Raw genomic sequence first — 18,276 nt, 5'->3', positions numbered from 1 at the left:
TTTCGAATGCAAATACGAAGCACTACTATTCAGGCCGCCATCGTATTCCAAGCAGTTTAACGTCTTATAAGCAATGGCGGAACGTCTAAAGTGCTGCGAGTGCGTCACAATCGCTACAAAGAAGAATGTTAGACTAATAGATACCCAGCCAGCTCATGTCCTTATCAAATAAAGCCAAAAACAGAAAATAAGATGTAAAAGTGGAAAGAAGTTGAAGATAGAGATGAATCATTGGCGTCCATTCGCTCTGGATTACGGGTACCAAAAATATACGCCGCTCTTTGCCGGCCGCGATAACTTCATTCATCACTTCAATTACAAGGTAATTTCGTCATAGTAGGTGCTTAGCGTCCTGTCATCCATGGCGGAGCATTTCGTCCAGAGCGATACGGTGGAGACCCAGCTATCGCCGTCACTATCGACCCAAATCGACCGAGCTCTCCGTGAGGAATGTAGAAAGAATTGGAGAATATTACCGCTATTTCCGCAGCTTGGCTGCCTGGATCAACATTCAAACTGAAGATAAACATCAATGAAACACTCTGAATCTGAATGATTCGAGCGCATCGAGCTTTGCTGCCAGTGCGCTGTCATTATCTCACCTGCTGCGACCCGCCATGCCCTCCTGCCAAAACCAGCACAAGCCCGCTGTACCCCGGATTCTAGCCAGCCCAGCCACGCGGGAGCGCTAGTCGGTCGCAGGGGAAAGCCGCTGGGAGCGCTGGTGGACGGCCACTGAAGGTTGCCACCGCAAAGCTGCACCTCGAATTCCTGTTGACGTAACGACGCTGCGGCGATCCAGCGCATACCACCCACCACGTTCTCCCACGATCGACCCAGCCCAATCTTCTTCCCTCCCTGCCCACCGCCTAATGCCTCTCTGCTGACATCCCGCACAAAACGTGCATAACCCTAGCCATGCCGGCGGCAGCAATGCCAGATGACGGCCGCCAGGCCTCGACGGCATCTCCAGCGAAGCCTGGGCTCGCTGCCAGCTCCGGCGTCAGCCTCGGCCACGGAAACAGCAATAGCAACGCCAGCGCCGCGTCCCCTGGACACTTTATCCGCCGTGCCAAAACCTTTGACGAGCCCTCGATGCGGTCCGGATCCATGTCGCGACACTTTTCAGACTCGTCGTCCGAGGCGCTGCCCCGGAGGAGCTCCAACTTTTCCGAGTATAGCCTGAACGAGGCACGCGACATCCTCAACCCCCGTCCACACGCTCTCGGTGAACAGCCATCTCATCGGGAATCATCGCCGCTGGCTTTTCTATCGCTGGCTTTTGCTTTTCTGCCCGCTGTTGCTGGTGTCTTTTTCCAGAATGGCACCTCGGTCGTCACCGACATCATGCTCTTGGGCCTCGCAGCCATCCTCCTTCATTGGTCGGTGACGCAGCCATGGTAAGTAGCGGTGATGGTTCCGCCACTTCCTCCCCAGTAGGAAAAAAGACACAACAGAATTCCTAATTTTTTTTTTTTTAATAGGCAATGGTATCACGCGGCCCAAGAAGTCCGTTTATTCCAAGAAAACTCGGTCAACATATCCCTTGAGGAAGACAGCGATCTCGACTCCCGGGGTAAACCCCCCAGCACTAGTGCACCACTTGACGATGTGCCCGAAGAGCGAGAGGGAGATGGCATGGATGACTCGAGCTCGGCAAAGAGGGAAGCTAGGGAGGAGCAGCAGATGACGGAGCAACAGCAGGCTGCTCTGAAAGAGCTTTACCGCCATGAAAGCCTTGCACTGGTATCATGCTTCGTAATGCCACTGCTTAGCGCATACCTCCTACATTACATCAGAGGGCAGCTCAGTCGGCCGTCCGAAGGGCTTGTTTCCAATTTCAACTTGACGATTTTCCTATTGGCAGCTGAGCTGCGTGTGCTGTCACACATGATCACGCTGGTCCAGTCTCGAACACTACATCTTCAAAAGGTTGTCCACGAAAACCCCTTTGGCCAGCAGGTTGGGGCCGAGACGCTATTAGAAGAGATGCTCAGGAGACTAGAAAGGCTTGAAAGTCGTTCAACATCCCAGGGTCACGAAATAGCTGGACACGGACAGACGCTGGACTCGACCGCGGCAACAATCAGCCGAGATGTGCGAAACACCATTCAACCAGAGCTGGACGCTTTGAATCGAGCCGTGAGACGATATGAGAAGAAGGCAACACTCCTCCAGCTTCAGACAGAATCCAGATTCTCTCAGGTGCACGTCAAACTGGACGATGCCATTTCTTTAGCCGCCGCTGCAGTGAAGAATACAAACCGTCGGCGGGACTTTATCCCTTGGGCCTGGAAATGGATCGTGGCGATTGTAACGTTTCCGTTCAAAGCCCTTTTAGAGATACTCGCTCTGCCGCTGAAGCCTATCGTTGCGTTTGCAAACAGAAATAAGCCACCATCAGCCACGAGTCTACCGCCGTCTAGGAGTAGGGCGGGGAAGTCGCCGGCATCGTTGAAATATAACGGCGATCGAGTGCCGACGAGGCTGACCAAGAGATGATGAGATGCTCGTTATATGTTATGTGGCGTCTTCTTGGATTTTCTTTTGTTTCTCCTCTTTTCCTTTTTTTTTTCCACAGCAGCCAACCTTCGCTATGGGCAATTATAAGCACAAACATGGTCACGGCTACATTCGAACGAATCATACGAAAATAGCATTAGTACCACGCATCTTCATCACTTCAAATTAGATGCCATCCTTGACGGTGACATTTTAACGACTTGTACTATTAACCAACTTTAATAGAGTTTTCTCTGCATATGTTTGAAACACTGGACCTTTTGTGATAATTCATGATTCATTAAGCAGCATCTTTAGCACAGAGAATAAACTTCATCGCCTGCATGCTTAGTCGCCATTTGATAGTGCCTACTACTGTTAGTTTCATCCTTTCTTGACGCCTATTTCGTCTCTTACCGATACATGACGTTATTTCCCCTTGCAAATCATTGTTTCCTTATATCTCTAATAACGCGCGTCAGCAAGCTAATATTCCAGTCGCGCGCACGCACGGCCAAAATGGTATTGTGGACATCTGCCGCGCTATGGACCCGTTGATCAGATTCTCGACTTTGACTAAACATGTGGGTTATGAGAGCAATAGCGAGTTATTGATTTCCAATGCGCTACAAAGCACGCTATCATCGATTTCATCAACCTTGCACCCCCTCGTGGCACGTGGGCCTGAAAAAAAAAATGATGAAAAAAGAGAGTTCTCGGGCTGTCCCAATTAGGTATCTGGCCCAGAACTCGGAGCACAAGAAAAACAGTGCTACGGGATGCCTTGCAATCATTAGGATTACATACCCTGCATGGGATGATGATGAGGATGCTCATTTTGAGTTCAACCGCCTTGCGTGCTACGAAAGTATACTTTGTACTATCTAATGTTATTTGTATTCTTCTTGTGTGATGAATGGCCAGATGAACAGACACATGTGCAATAGCGGCTTGGCTCCAATCTTGTGGTAGCTTGGCAACTTGGGCTTTCCAGCCATTTCCACCTCCTACAAAGAACTGTAATAGCCGGCTAATCGATATGAGAACTACGTGTAGTTAAATCTCGTCCTACGTACTCAGTTGTATCTTCCAGTAATCAGTGATCTATCCATACGTAGGTAGCTGCGTGTTGCCTCAGCATCAGAGCTGAATTCTGTGTAATGATCGTATCCATCGAGCTAGTCACGGGGCCATGTTAGAATCTGTTGGCATCGCTAAAATTACTTTTTGGCGTTGGTTAAATATTGCAGTAATATTAAAGCTGAACGTTGATAATTGCATTGTACGTTGTGCGTGTGTATCATTACCTGTGTTGCTTGTAGTTGCATGGTGGTGTCACGAATCCGATTTTGCCCGCGCATGGAAGGTTTCACCATTGTTGACGGACATGTGCGCCCAATTGATCACTCTGAAGAACCGGGGGCGGCGCTGAAGAGTCGATTGCTTACTGCACGATCGCGAGGACAAGAGCAGGTTTCACGGAGATGCGGAATCAACGTGGGCAGAAGGGCCTGGAGAGTTGCGCCGCCACGCTGGTGCACCACGACGGGCCAGTCATCTGCCGACTTTGGGTCACGCCAACGGAGTGGATCTCTTAATTTCGCAGCCCGAGGTGGCGTGGCGCATCAAAGAGGCTGCATCCTAAAGGAGACGAAGGTTCAATTGCTTTGAAGACCAAAGATTGGCTGCTGGATTGGGGGCGAGCTAATGCCCTGAGAGGATGAGCTTTGTGCTCCGTGTATGCGCTCTGCACGTACGAGCACATGCAAGCAAATCCTTGGCTACCGGCGACGATATTTTTGGTGACACATGAAGATCAATTTGAGCGTAGGCGAACTTGATGCAAGGGAAAAGTGTAAAGAGCACCGCGATAGGCATGGTCGGCCATTCTTCCAACTCGTCACCGCGCATGTTGACCTGTGTTGTCTCGGAGGCGGAAAAATAGGAGACTCGATGGCAGAAACACTTATAGTCTGGGTTACAGGCACAGTTGCGTACCGTAAGCCTGTAACAAATGATGTAACCGTGTATGAACCAGGTCCCGACTCTGCAGTAGTCTCATCGGCACTCCGTCGTCTCCGATGAGGTGATGAGACTTGGACACCACCGACTTAGTAGTGTAGCAGTGGTACTACTACTAGTGGTACTATGCGTCCGACAAGGAGGTGCCCAGTTGGACAACTTAACAGCTCTCATGCCTTGCGTCGTAGTGCTTCAAGCTTGGCGAGGGTCCATGGATGGTCAGCGCCGGCAACAATACCAGGATATTCAGCACGCAAGAGACACTGCTGCTCCAGTTCGCCGTGCTGATACGGCAGTGCATTGGTGGCTGGCGACGTCTCGTCCTATTCCCCAGCATGCACTGCAAGGGAGAGCGCCCAGCTTCTCTTTGCTTTTGGTTTAGCCCGCACAGCACGGCATAATGTGCAGGATTCGGTAGACGAACCAATGGCTGCTTTGCAGCAAGGGAGCAGCAGTATGTAAGGACTAAGAGTTTGCAGCTGGAGTTTTACTTTCTGGAGCTGCAGCGCAGTTATCGTAACCGAGCTCCAGCAAGATGATGACGAATGATGGTAGATGTGAAGATTGCTTGCGGCTGCTTTTTGGCATCCATTCAATTGTTAGCATATCCAGAAATAGACTGTAAATCTCCGTTACTTCCTCCGGTGGTGAACATCCGTACATCTTGCACTGGGTAATCGGAGGATAGCTGGCTAAATGCTATCAGTTACCATAATAAGGTTAATGAGACACGTTAGGAGCTCATGGGTGTCGTACTACTGCAGCACCATGTACCGAGTGCAACCCTACCTTACCTTGGCTGGTGAACAAGAGACTCAATATTCTGCTACCATGACGAGATGGCGTTGCCACCACGTATTTTAGCGGCCACTTACTATAGTAGATCAGAGAGATGATCTTTCCTGAGCAAGACAGATGTAGACGGGTGGAGATGGCAGCAAGAGAAGAAAATCTTGTTTCCTCCTGTTATCAAAGTCATGTAATTTAGAGAGTACATGTAGCGTATCCAACCAGCTCGCTTTGCCGCATCAAGCCCATGGCGCACGGATTTTAGGCTCTGCCCCATCCAAGCCTTGGCTGGCTGAAAGCGGATGGCACCGCGCGCGGCTGGTTCCTGCCAACGACCCCGCTCGGCGGCCATAGCTCCCTCTGCCCCTGGACGACAGGTCGCTAAGTCGCCGCACAGGTACCGCCGGGCAGCGCTACGACCACTAGCGCCCAGCACTGGCGGTGCAGCTGGCGGTAGCGTGGGGCCTGCGAGGTACCTGCGGATACCTGGTTGCTGGCGCGGGCAATCAGATCCGACCTGTTCCTGCATGCATCGCTGCCGAAGCCGCCAATTGTTGGTGGCCCCTGCGCCCGCTCGGCCTGCTCTCGATTTCATCCAGTGGCATCAGATGGGCTTGTGATGGACATCAGCTAGGTAATGCTCACTGTTTCCAAAAGAACCGAGAAAACTGGCCCCAGGCGTCATACACCACATGCAGTCCTCTTCAGAAGCTCTCTGGCTTTTGTACGCCCTGCATAGGTACCAATGCATGCGCCAGCGCTACGCAGCGCTCGTGGTGGCACCGCCTAGAGCGAGCGACGAAGCGTTGCTTCTTCTGCGCCTCCAGCCCTGCATGCGCCGTTGCAGCCGGGAAATTGGCCCAACAGCCACGCGCCATGGCAGACGCCCCGGCGATGGGATTGGACTGGATTGGACTGGATGGGACTGGATGGGACTCCATGGATTGGATCCCAGCATCCCTGCGTGGCCCGCGATGCCGGGCTTGATTTGACTTTGCGACCGCTCGCTGCGTGCCACTCCCGGCGGCCAGGCCCAGAACCGCAAGCACTAACAGACGTGGCCGAATGCCGTGCTGATCGAGCTGGACGTGGCCGCATGCAGTGGACGAAGGCGATGGGGCCGGGATAGGCAACGGCAGAGGAGGAAAACAACAAAAGCGCTGCTCCTTGCTTCGCCGGACTCCCGCCTCCTCTCTTCTCGCTTGGTGACATCGAAGCCCGCATGTCTCACTCGATCTTGTCGTCGGTCCTGGTTCTCTGGCCAGCTCCCCCATTGTGCGTGACCCATCCCCTATGCATGTGAGACATCGTTATTCGGCTTTGGCAGTCTTTTGGAGCTCCTCTGCCAATCTCCTACGGCCTTCCTCATAACTTGTCTCAGTCGCACCAACTGTACTCGGCTGTGTACGGGGGTTCATCACGAGCATACTGGGTCGGCGTTATATCTACCTAGGCGCTGTCTTTGTGTAATTGGCGTCCCGGGGCTTCTTTTGGGAGTTTGCTGTTCTTTTCAAGCCTTCTATCCCCCTTTGAAATCTTTTTGGTTGCCTCTTCCTCCCCCCACTACGCTCGAATGAAACTTCACGGCCTGCGGATATAGCTGGGAACATTTTCTCATACTGGCGGCTTCGAAATCCCCCGCTGGTGGCATTCACGCCCGAGCAATCACAGCAAGAATGTTCAAGGCCATGAGGCTCCAGGCGCTGGTATGCCTTTTGCTGGCCCTGCAAGTGGCCGCCACACACCACTTTCATCTACTGAGACGAGATGATGCCTCCGCGCCTTCGACGCCTTCCGCTTCAATTTCTGGTTCAAAGCCAAGTTCACAGCCAATGCCACAGCCCTCTGTTACCAGCGAGCGGCACGAAGACAGCAAGCAGACAGATGTCTCGAAAGAATCGACGACCACAAAAGCTCCTCACAGCACTACAGCATCCTCAACACCTACAGCTCACACCACAGCCACGGTTCCATCGCAAACTCCTCTGAGTAATTCGACATTGTTCAACAGTAAGAATAGAGTTCTCCCGCTGATCATACCAAGTTAGCTTGCAGCTTGCTGACATATGCACTGGTAGCAACGATTCCTGCCGGCCAATTGCCCATTAAGCCCGTCATAACTCCAGGATGGGGCGTTGCCGGCGCCATTTTGTTACTTACCGGGGCTCTCTATACCATTATTGGGCTCAGAAATCAATGGATCAATTGTTTCTTCTCGACTGCCTATCTCACCTCTCTCGGAATTACGGTTCTTGTTGTCTATCTCATGAATGTCCCTGTTAGCTTGGCTGTTCAGGGAGCATATGTCGTTGCTGTTGTTCTGTCTGGCTGTGTGCTAGGAGCAGCATCCCTCATCTTCAAAGAGCTTACTGAAGGCCTGGGATGCGCTCTAGGAGGCTTCAGTTTCAGCATGTGGCTTCTTTGCTTGGCGCCAGGAGGCCTGCTGCATGATACGGTAGGCCGAGCAGTTTTCATCTCGTGTCTTTCTGTTGCCGGTTTCGCCCTCTCTTTCAGCTCCTACACTCGAGATTGGGCCATGATTATCCTCATGTCTTTCGGAGGCGCAACAGTAATTGTATTGGGTATTGACTGCTTCAGTAGAGCCGGGCTTAAAGAGTTCTGGGCTTATATCTGGAACCTAAATGGGGACTTATTCCCCCTTGGTGCAAATACCTATCCCATAACTAGAGGCATCCGAGTCGAGATTGCAGTAATCGTTATCATCTGCCTCATTGGGATTGTCTGCCAGATGAGGCTGTGGACAATTGTTCGAGATAGACGCAATACAAAGGCTTTGAAGATCGCGGAAGATCAGAGATGCCTTCAGCAAGAAGAAGAGAATGTCGGTCGCTACATTGGGCAGCAAACGGCGCGGGAACGAGTGGCCTGGGAAAAAGTCTATGCAGGCAGATTTATTCCACACAGCAATGGTATGAGCACTGCCTCACACTACTCATATGGCACCGACAGCGGCAGCAATAGCAAAAGACAACAAAGAGTCCATTCTGAGTCGGTTTACACAGAATCCAAGACTGATGGCATTGAGATGACGGAAATGTCAGATTCAAGTGTAGTCCAAGCTGGAACTGATGGGCTCATGTCCATGGAGCTGGCCAAGGAAGGCAAGATCACGGTACGGGTAGCTGCAGACGAAGTATTGGAGACGCCAAACGAGAGAGAGGGCAGGATTACCGAAGAACAGTTTGATGTCATGTCAGAATCAGGCGCGGGGGTTGTTGACCGTGACAGAAATGGTTCACCAACAGCGGCCGCCAAAGAGAAGGAAATTTCTCAAACAAACTCAGAGGGAAGACGAAACTCTCCGCAAAGAAACGTAACACCCGCGCCTCAGGTAGTCCCCTTGCCATTTAAGACTCCGACAGAAGATGATTTGAAGTCAATTGGCGATCGATCATCTGTTGCGACATTTGCTGCTGATGACGAAGCTTTTGCGTCTGCGACTCCCATTCGAAATTCTCTCGTCAAAAGAGTTTCACAGAGCTCAGTAACGCTTCTGAGAAGCTTATCTCAACAGAAGAAGAAAAGCACTTCTCCCGAACGCCAGCTAGAGACTGGCGAAAGCACTGAAGATTTGGTTGAGCCAGCAGAATCCGTCCATGACGATAGCAGATCATCCTTGGCAGCAACTGTCGATTATGAAAGCTTGAGTGATTATCAGAACGATCATGACTCAATCGTCGAGGATGATACCCGAAAGAGTATTGAGATTACTGCAGAACTGGGCGAAACTGAAACAACTCAAAATCCAGAGGAGGTGGAAGTCGAGACTGCAGCCGCGGATGATGTTGAGAAGCCAGAGGGATTTAAACCTCAAGAAATGCCAAGGGAAGATCCAGGTGGCGAAGCACTTGAGATAGAAACTGAACCAAAGGTGAAATACGTCGGCGATGAGCTAGATAAAGGAGTTTCAGACGCCAAGGCTGAGAATGAGGTTGGAGAGGAAGAGGCCCCAACAGCTCACGAACAAGAGCACACTGCAACTGCAGATAGTACGACGGAAGGCAAGCTGCCCGAATCTACTGAAAAAACCAAATCTGATTCTTCAGCAACTTCAGTCCCGGCGAACTTGACAAAAGACCGATTACCTACATCCATGTCAAGAGCTGCCCTTTCTTATAGGACGAATGAATGGGCTAAGCATCTCGGTCACGCGGACACTCCTGAGCCTGACGCTATTCATATCGAACCATACGGGTCTGAGGTGGACATGGAAGAAGTCCCCAGATACGTCGATGTGGAGGATCTTCAAATGAACATTGCTGATCGCACTTCATATGTCCCCCCTCAGCACTCAGATTCTGGATCAACACAAGCGTCTTCCATGCAGTCAAATGCAAAGGCAGTCAAAAAGCAAGCGCGTGTCTCCGATATTGTTGTTTCTCCGGCAATGTCTGCGGATGCCATGAGCCCTAGCGGAAGTCCTAAATCGCCTGCCATGGACATAGCCGGTCTCCAGCCAGCTCCTGTGGCCCTAAGACGTACATCTTCAGGGTTTGATCCGATTGTTGAAGAGCAAGAGGGTGCCCAGGCTAACGAGCTGTCCCCCGAAGACATTTCTCATGAAGACGGCACCCAGCTGAATCCAGCACCATTCCGGCCGATAGTGCCTCGTGTTGTGTCTTTTTCAAATCCTCATACCCTACTTGGTCAGAGAGAATCGGTCCTACGGAGTCGATCACAAGGCAATCTCGTTGCCCACCTGGCCGACTACAACGTTGATACACAGGGATTCATTGCTGACGCAGACTCCCTCCACAACTATCCTATAAACCATCGAATGGCTAGCCCCGATCCCGATGAACTTCCACTGAGTCAACGAAGGGAGATTATGCGCCAAAGCAGCAGGACAAACTTACCAGCTCCAAATTACTTACCGCTCTCAAATTATAGACTGAATCGCTCAAGCAGTGGAATTGAAGTTTCCGGGAATACGCTGTTTAATTCTCATCAGCCCAAGAGAATATCCTCTATCTCTGCGATAGCTCAAGAAACAAAACTCGCCAACTTCCGACATTCGTTAGCTAGAGATCTCCAAACAATGACTCCTGGCATTCCTCCTAATTTCGGCCGTGAGACTCCTTTTGCGCCAACGTCTACTCTAATTGACGACATGGATACGCAACGTATTGTAATGATGGAAAGGAGGGAAGCGGAAATACAGCGGAAGGAGATGCAAAGGCGAGAAAAGGAGTGGAATGATCGAGTGTTTGATGCTCGCATGCGGAGCGGCGATCTATTAGACGCACACCGCGAAGTTATACGGAAGATGCAGAGCTCGGCGAAAGATGCATGATCAGCCTGATGATATATATCAACATGGCAGCTCTCGAAACTCTGCTGGATTTCACTTTATGGACGGAAAATACCCTGTTGGAGACACGAAAGGCCCATCAGTTTTGTTACTCATTTTTTAAGCACTTGGAAATGAAAAGACACCTTATAAAGGAGCATGGAGTATCACGCGGCGCCGTGACAGATATTGTTGACCTAGTAGTACCTATTAGAACTAGAGAAGCAAATCCATATAATAGCGCACGACGGTCTGGAAATATCAAGATATATATAAATAATAAAAAGAAGGACTGGCTAAATAGGAAGCAATGAATCAAAATATTTGCCGGTATATGCTTTTAAAGATAATTTTTTTTTTTTTTGAATTAACAAGACTCCTCGTTCTCAAAATAGAAGAATGTCATCTTTTCCTTCCACTCGCAGCTAGCAGAGCAACGCTAAAGCTCTCCATAGCCATTGACCGGATTTGAGGTGGAGGACGGGAGCAGTACTGGAGGTGCTGGCGCGATAACAGGATGGTCTTTGCCTTTATCACCTTGAGTGTTTGCTGTTGCTGCGCAAGGAATGGGGAGAGATTCTTCATCAGACCAGACAGACCTGTTGGTAGGTTGATGACTGAGTAGCTCTAGCGGCGCAGAAGAGCTGTTGTCTTCGGAGCGCCTGAACAGAGATAGCTTAAAGGGAAGAGAGAAATCGAGACGGGTGCGAAAGAGGAATGGGTTGCGACGAATAGGCTGAATATGGACGTCTTGGTTGTGGATTGGTAGAGATGCTGATGTTGCTGCTGGGGCCGGCTGCTGGACCGTTGACGTATTGTGGTTGGAGGGTATGCTCGTCATGACACTTAAGTCTGAGTGAGCTGCATTCTTTTTGGATGAACTGGTATAGAGTTAGCTACTATCTGTGCATAGAGAAGATGACAATCAAGATCGATTTACCTTGTAGACGTTGAGTGGCTACCGTTGGACATGGAGGCCAGTATCCGAGCATCTGGGTCATACTCTTCATGTAATTGGGGGAACACTTTTCCAAGCCCAAAAAATAGCAGAACCACGCGGTAGCTGTTCATGGCGTCCTTGGTCATGCCAAAGAAGACGAATATCGGGATAGTCGTTGCGATGGACAGGTAGCACATGTTCATGTATGACCAATGGATTTCGTTGCTTGTAATGTATACGATGGCATTCCAGGGTATCTCGCCCGGCGCATGGTTATGGATGGCGTCGAAGTTGAAGGGCTTGAGAGCTCCGGCAACTCGGAAGTTGACAATGGCGATGGCCACCGCAATGGGGACGTAAGGCACGAGGATGGCGACCACCATGAGGTAGAGGCGGCGGCGGGCTCGTTGGCTGCGGGCGTGGGCGAGGGGGTTGTTGGAGAGAGCAGACGCGGTGGCTTTGGAGACTTGGCGGTATCGTAAGTACACGATTACTGCGGAGGAGAAAGAAGTTAGCTGGATGTTTCTGAGGCTGAAAATTAAAGCTACACAAGGTTACGCCGTTGGTGGCTGGATCGTGACTCGGGTGTTGGTCGTGCTCCCCGGCACTTGGACTTACTAGCATAGCCGGCAGTTAGAAATGGCATCATCGTCGGCAGAAAGATGTCAAAGACGGCGTACGGCCACGAACGGGAGTTCGCCCAGGAGCATCCAGTCAATGTGCCGATATAATATCGCTGCTGGGCGAGAGGATATGTCCACACGGCCTGCAGAAGCGGCAGCGGAAAGATGATGAGCGCCTGGACAATGTTCCGCCGCGTCTTCTCCTTCTTGGTAAGCGGGCTGGCTCTCATGTTTCCAATCTGCAGGGCCAGGTTCCGCATAATGGCCAGCAGACAGCTGTTGAAGAGCCCAATGGTGAAGTTGCGGACGTGCGAGTCGACGTCGCAGAAGCCGTAGCCTGGCCACCAGGAGTCCACGTCGTCGTTGTGCCAGATGAGGGCGTTGACGGCGCTTTCAAAGTTTTGCAGCTGCACCACGAGGATGAATAAGGCGGCGGCCAGCTCTCCGTTGCGGTAGAGCAGGCGGAGTGGCACGATGCAGATGAGGTTGCCGATGAGGGCGAAGAGGACGCGGCAGATGAGGTTGGCCGTGAGAGCTGGAGTGGTGGAAACGTCGGGGGCTGGACCGAGCAGGACGATTTTGGGAGTGCCGCGGGGGGCAAGATTGACGAGCGAGTCCATGGTGGTGAGAATGTAACGATGTTACTGATAGTGACGGTGCAAGACACGGATGTGGATGATGTGGATGACGATGATGATAGAACTGAGGAAAGAAGGGATCAGGAAGAAGTTGACTGATGATAAGCAGCAAGAAGTATACTCTTTTCAAAACGAACTGACAAAAGAGGATTTCATGGTCAATAAGCTATTACTTGTATAGAGCGAGCAGCAGGGCAGACAATTGGTGTTCTATAGAAACAATAAGGGAGTCAATAGAGGAGCATATATAAAAAAGGGTAGTCCACGATACTTTTATTGCTAGAGAGTCGTTTATACAAAATTAAATAGATAAAAAAATAGAATAGAATAGAATAAACCTCTCAGTCATATACACGCATGCATATCACTGCATCTTGATTCACACACACCAAAAAAGTTGCATTTCGTACCAGCCCTGGCAAATTTGGATGAAACTATTGCCAGCTGAAGAAAACGAGCAAACTGCAGCATCAGATTTTGTCCATGAGGGAGACGCAAAAAAGAAAAAAAAAGCGGATCAGATTCGAGATATCAAGCCTCTCTCGTTCAAGCTTTCCAATAATGGAGACATGATCCCCTGGTCTCTCCATATATTATAAAGCGCAAACAAAGAAAATAGAAAAACGATGGAATAAAACTTTCATGATAATGTAGGCAATCACCAAAACTTCTCTGCTAATTGGTGTTTTGGCCATGTTTGTTGCTATTGGAGGCGTTTATTGAGAGACGGATTGAGCTTCTATTGATGGCCGAAAGAGGCAATGCCCCGTGCATAGTGTGTGACTGATCCCGCAACCTTCAGCGGCTACCCGGATTTTTGGGTTTGTACTCAAAAAGGGGGTGAAAGTGAAGGTCATATGATTAGTGTTAAGAGTGGCTTTTTAAAGGCTGTGGCTTTTAAATGCCGAGATAGATTTGGGCGGCTGAGGATGATGGTGGGCGGGCAGTTTGGTGATTTGGAAAAGGGCTTATTGTGCAGGAGAGACATTGTGAGGTTGTACGAAGCACGGGACGGGTGCGTGCAGCGGCACAGCGGGAGGGATTTTGAAAGAGGAGAGCGATAAATACGGGGAGACTTTCTGTATACAATTTGCTAGACAGACACAGACTTGAAGGTGGCTGTTTGATTATTTACTTGTTCTGTTTTATGTGTGGTGTTGATAAAGTCTGGCAGTGGAGGCTCCAGTGACTTACACCGAGCCGGGAGCTAAAATGGCGGGGCGCCGTTGTGAAGCCGTGCTGAAATGGCTTGTCTCTGATGAGTAAGCAGTTTCTATACGACAACATACTCCTCTAGAAGCATATGCCACGATCTATCGAGTGTTGATCTTTCAATCGGGGACAGGGGAGCATGCCCCGCCATCCAGCCAATCATTGCTCAAAGAGCTCAAGGTGCGGGCTTAATCTTATCGCGTCCTGACGTGACCCCATTTCTCTGCAGCTTCGGAAGAGCAAGGGAGGGGACCAAACAAAACCGAAACCGTCTCGACAAAAACTTGTAAGTCCTCTCCTCGACAGCTGTTTCTTCCTTCACTTTCTTCTATTTCTTGCCAATCGCTGATAACAAGCTCCCAACAGCAGCTCCAAATCCTCATCATGTCGTCGTTCCTTTTCCGCCGCGCCGCCGCCACTGCTGGAGCTGCCCGCGCCTTCAGCACCACCTCGCCTCGCTCCATCGCCCGCATCACCATCGTCGGCAATCTGGCCGATGCGCCCGAGGCCCAGGTCAGCGGCAACGACAAGGAGTACGTGCGGTATGCCGTCGCGAGCAACAGCGGGAGCAAGGACAACCGCACAACCAGCTGGTTCCGCGTGACGGGCTTTGTGGAGGGTCCTCGCAGGGACTTTTTGCTGGGTCTGGCCAAGGGGTATGTTTTTTTATACTTGTCGAGAGGATGTCAATCATGAGGAGAGACTGACGTTTGGTGTAGCACTCTGGTTTATGTTGAGGGTGATGCGAGCATCAGCTCTTACACGGACTCCAATGGACAGACCAGACAAGGCCTCAGCGTCATCCAGCGTAAGTTGCCAAATCTACGCCAAGCTCGCTCGAAAGTCTATACATGACAGTTTGACTAATTACGTGGCAAATTTACAGGCCATATCGAGGTTCTAAAGCGCCCCTCACTTCCTGAGCAGGGCGAGTAAAGCAAGGAACAGGTTGAGGGCTTGGCTGTCAAGGGAAAAGCAATGGATTCTCGCTGGGTGTTTTTGGCGAAATTATAAGCAGGCGGCGGGTTGCTTGCTTGTTATGTAACTGTAGTATTGCCTGATGATTTTGATGTATGATTTGATGGGATAGATGAACTCTCGGCTCTCCTGCTTTTGGCCACTTGCGATGCGATTCTCCTAGGTTTTCTATAAAGTCTACGTGCTCGCAGTGATGATACAATATACCTATCCAACTTTATACTTTATCTTTTGCTTCATCATACCAAGGTAACGCTGTCCATGCAACCGTACCCTGCAGCTACACCTCCCTCCTCGCTCTGATCTCCCTTTGTACGGAGCAGGTATCCTGCGCCCTCATTGTGGAGCACATCTCCGTTGCCCTGATTCCACAGACAAGTGCCATATACGCCCAATTCGCAAATAATACCGCCTTCCTCCAAGTGACCATTTCTAAGGATAATGTTTGACACGGGTGGTGGCACAATAAGCTCCATGAGAATGTATGCGCCCCAGTGTTCCTCGGGCAGAGTCTTTAGGAATTCTGGAATGGCGCTTCGGTAGATGTTGTTGCCTCCTCCCTCTCGTTGGGGCTTGAGAACGTATGCCTTGCATAGCTCGGGATCCAGCGCCTTCTTCCGTGCCTCCAGGCCGGCTTCGGACGTGTCCATGGGGTAAATGTTGGTAAACGTCTTCCAGAGCTCAGCGGCAGCCGGGGTATGGTCGTTGATGAAATTTCCGAGGACAGACGGCGCAGATGAAGGCCGGGGAGTGGCCAGCACTTGTTGAACCTTTTTGGTGCCCGCCAGCTGGGTGAGAATGCTGGGGCACTTGATCGCGCCAGACCGCTCCAGGTGGTAGCGGGCATCCCAGGCTGTCTGGTCGGGATAGTCGTTGGTGTGGTAGCCAGAGCGCATGTAAATGACGGCTACTTCAAACACCTTGGATGGGTCGCGAGGGAGACTGTAGAGGAGCTGGCGCTTCGGTGTGTCGGCAAGGGTGGTGTGTTTGAAGATATCTGAGATGGCAAGTCTGAAAACTGGTATCGTTGGTGAGGCTTGGGTGACCTGGTACTCTAGATGGCGTTGGTCAAAAATGTTGCGCTCGCCGCCCTGGACTAGGAAGATGACACATTTGGCATGACCTAGGTCGGACTTGGGATAGGCATGGAAAGCAGCCTGGATGCCGCCTGCTAGGCCCTGGATGCTTTGGTTATCGGGGAGATTGAGTGAGTCCGGTGCCAATGCGTGTTGGAGCAGGGGATACTCGGTGGCTGCAAGGAATCTGAGCGCTTGCTTGTTAGCTTTTGGTGGAGAATGCTTTGTATGAGTACTGACTTGTGTAGTTTGGATGTGTAAGTTGAGAGGCCACCGAAGGATGCGGCGATGGTGTTGAATTCGACTTGCTTTACTTGAACGGAAGGAGGAGAAACTGCATTGTCCTGATGGACCATGTAGTCTGATCTGAAGAGACCCAAGGATAAAGGCTAGAGTCACAAGTCACGAGTGAATATGAAAGCTCATAAGGACCGTTTTAGTGAGTGCTGTCATGAATGTGTATATACCTGAGTGTAGCCCTCAGCCTTGACTTTCAGATGGACATCCCATAGGTTGCGGATGAAGTCGTCGCCATTTACGACCCTTTATAAACCATGTCAGTTGATGGCTGGCTATTCATGTGTTTGCTACTCACTCCTTGACAGTTTGCTCGAGAAATGCCTCGTCACGGCTCACAGCCGCATACAGCTCGTTGTAAGTCTTTTGCACCGCCTGGCCCTGCTCGAAGCACTCTCGCGGGAAGGGAGTGGGGAAGAGAGTGACGGGGACGTTGATGGCCGTGATGCCCGCAGGATCAGTTTCGGTTGGGACGACTGCAGGGGGCGACCGCACAGCGAGGCCGTTGGCAATGGCCCAGTCTTTGGCCGTTTCGACGAGGGCTTCTTTTTCAGCTTGCTGTAATGGCGGGGGATAAGCCCCGCTCGTGAGAGATGCCATTGGGAGAGTAAGGGAGCGAGAGTTTATCCAAGAAAAGAATGAGGAGAAAATGGCGTAGGAGGCCTCGCCCAGGTGGTGACAGTTGGCCAGCGGTTGTAGGGCGTTGGGTGAGTTGTGTAAGTGCGGCGAACTGCAGCTGTTGAAGATTTCGTGAGTGGTTCTGTATGAGGACCTGGAAGAACGATATAGAGTTAGTGCGAGATCCCACTGAGGCGGATTATTAATGGCTGTCCGAAGTGCTCCGTAAGTACATTGACTCTGCTTGCGCCCTTGTGAATGTTTAATTCTAAAAGAGTCTATTCACATAGCTATGTTATGTGAGAGTAACATTCCACAGTCTCTTTTTCTAAGGCATTGCATAATCTTGTTAACATCGCCCGCAGACAGCGCCATTTCCTCTCCTGCATCAACCAAACATGTCGTTGGGCGTCGTTTCAGTGGATGTAAGCCGCACGCAAGATGTGCGCTCAGCCTCAGCCCCCGCCACAGCTCGCCTATCAGCCGCTCTAGCTAGGCGCCAAATGCCCCTGTAGGCTCGTCTCTGAGACACCCCCGGGCCAATTAGCCGCGGCTGAGACCTTCTAGCACTGCTACTACGGTATGATGGAATTTTCTCGACGCTGGAGGCCAGGCCGAGATATGGGCTGAAAAGAAAGAGGAATATCTGGGAATATTTAAACAGCCCCGTGGCTGCGCTCGCAGCAATCAGGCGAGAGCAGAGAGAAGAGTTGGGCCTTTCGTCCAATTTTTCTTTTCTCTTTGTTCGACCCTGCTGTACGCTCACTGGTCACGTGAAGTGGTGTTCTCTCTTTCGTCTGGCAACCAACAACAGTCGCCAACAAAACGCGTTTTCGAGCATACTCATTTTTTAGGAGGGAGCAAGATTGAGGAGCGAGATGCGCTGAAAAGCCGTGCTTCTGTTGTGCCGATTCAGCGAGTTTATGGATAATTTCTCGATATCAGAATACCCTCCTGATTCTCTTCTCTCTCGGCTGCTCCTCGCAGGGCAATATCTCACTACCTTCTTTTCTCTTCAGCTACAACGCACGCTGTTCACGCACACCTTCTGCTTACTGGAATTCGGCCGCACTCTCCGTTTTTTTCTTTAGACTCGTCATTCTAATATTCTATATTTTTTTCCTTTTTACATTTTCTTTGCGTTTTCTTCTCGTTCCTAATGTACATGCCGCCTCGAGCTGGAGAGACCATAGTAAGTCGACTCTCGCTCTCCCATGCCATCACTCTTTGATCGAAAGGCATATTAGTGCATGCTGGGCGTCATCTTCTC

General features: G+C 50.7%; 5 protein-coding genes across 5 annotated transcripts; 3 read left to right on the top strand and 2 right to left on the bottom strand.

Annotated features, from left to right (window-relative positions):
- Positions 1-918: 918 nt before the first annotated feature.
- Positions 919-2,502, top strand: TGAM01_v203633 (hypothetical protein; the record flags this gene model as incomplete). The annotated part of the gene is made up of 2 exons (XM_018806076.1): positions 919-1,400; positions 1,485-2,502. The coding sequence occupies 2 exons, from the start codon at positions 919-921 to the stop codon at positions 2,500-2,502; spliced, it is 1,500 nt and encodes a 499-aa protein (XP_018660794.1).
- A 4,487-nt stretch (positions 2,503-6,989) lies between these two features.
- TGAM01_v203632 (hypothetical protein) lies at positions 6,990-10,627 on the top strand (the record flags this gene model as incomplete). Its single annotated transcript, XM_018806077.1, has 2 exons — positions 6,990-7,323; positions 7,392-10,627. 2 exons carry the CDS (start codon positions 6,990-6,992, stop codon positions 10,625-10,627), a joined length of 3,570 nt encoding a protein of 1,189 aa, XP_018660795.1.
- A 436-nt stretch (positions 10,628-11,063) lies between these two features.
- TGAM01_v203631 (pheromone a factor receptor) lies at positions 11,064-12,807 on the bottom strand (the record flags this gene model as incomplete). Its single annotated transcript, XM_018806078.1, has 3 exons — positions 11,064-11,505; positions 11,565-12,030; positions 12,183-12,807. 3 exons carry the CDS (start codon positions 12,805-12,807, stop codon positions 11,064-11,066), a joined length of 1,533 nt encoding a protein of 510 aa, XP_018660796.1.
- Positions 12,808-14,421: 1,614 nt separating this feature from the next.
- Positions 14,422-14,973, top strand: TGAM01_v203630 (hypothetical protein; the record flags this gene model as incomplete). Its single annotated transcript, XM_018806079.1, has 3 exons — positions 14,422-14,693; positions 14,757-14,845; positions 14,924-14,973. 3 exons carry the CDS (start codon positions 14,422-14,424, stop codon positions 14,971-14,973), a joined length of 411 nt encoding a protein of 136 aa, XP_018660797.1.
- Positions 14,974-15,254: 281 nt separating this feature from the next.
- On the bottom strand, positions 15,255-16,988 carry TGAM01_v203629 (hypothetical protein; the record flags this gene model as incomplete). The annotated part of the gene is made up of 4 exons (XM_018806080.1): positions 15,255-16,278; positions 16,332-16,480; positions 16,559-16,634; positions 16,687-16,988. The coding sequence occupies 4 exons, from the start codon at positions 16,986-16,988 to the stop codon at positions 15,255-15,257; spliced, it is 1,551 nt and encodes a 516-aa protein (XP_018660798.1).
- Between the last annotated feature and the right edge of the window lie 1,288 nt (positions 16,989-18,276).

The sequence above is a fragment of the Trichoderma gamsii genome (genome assembly GCF_001481775.2).
Source record: "Trichoderma gamsii strain T6085 chromosome Unknown Scaffold_10.2, whole genome shotgun sequence".
Taxonomy (NCBI): Eukaryota; Fungi; Ascomycota; class Sordariomycetes; order Hypocreales; family Hypocreaceae; genus Trichoderma; species Trichoderma gamsii.
The sequence above is the reverse complement of the archived record's forward strand: the minus strand, read 5'-3'. Positions and strand labels throughout refer to the sequence as shown.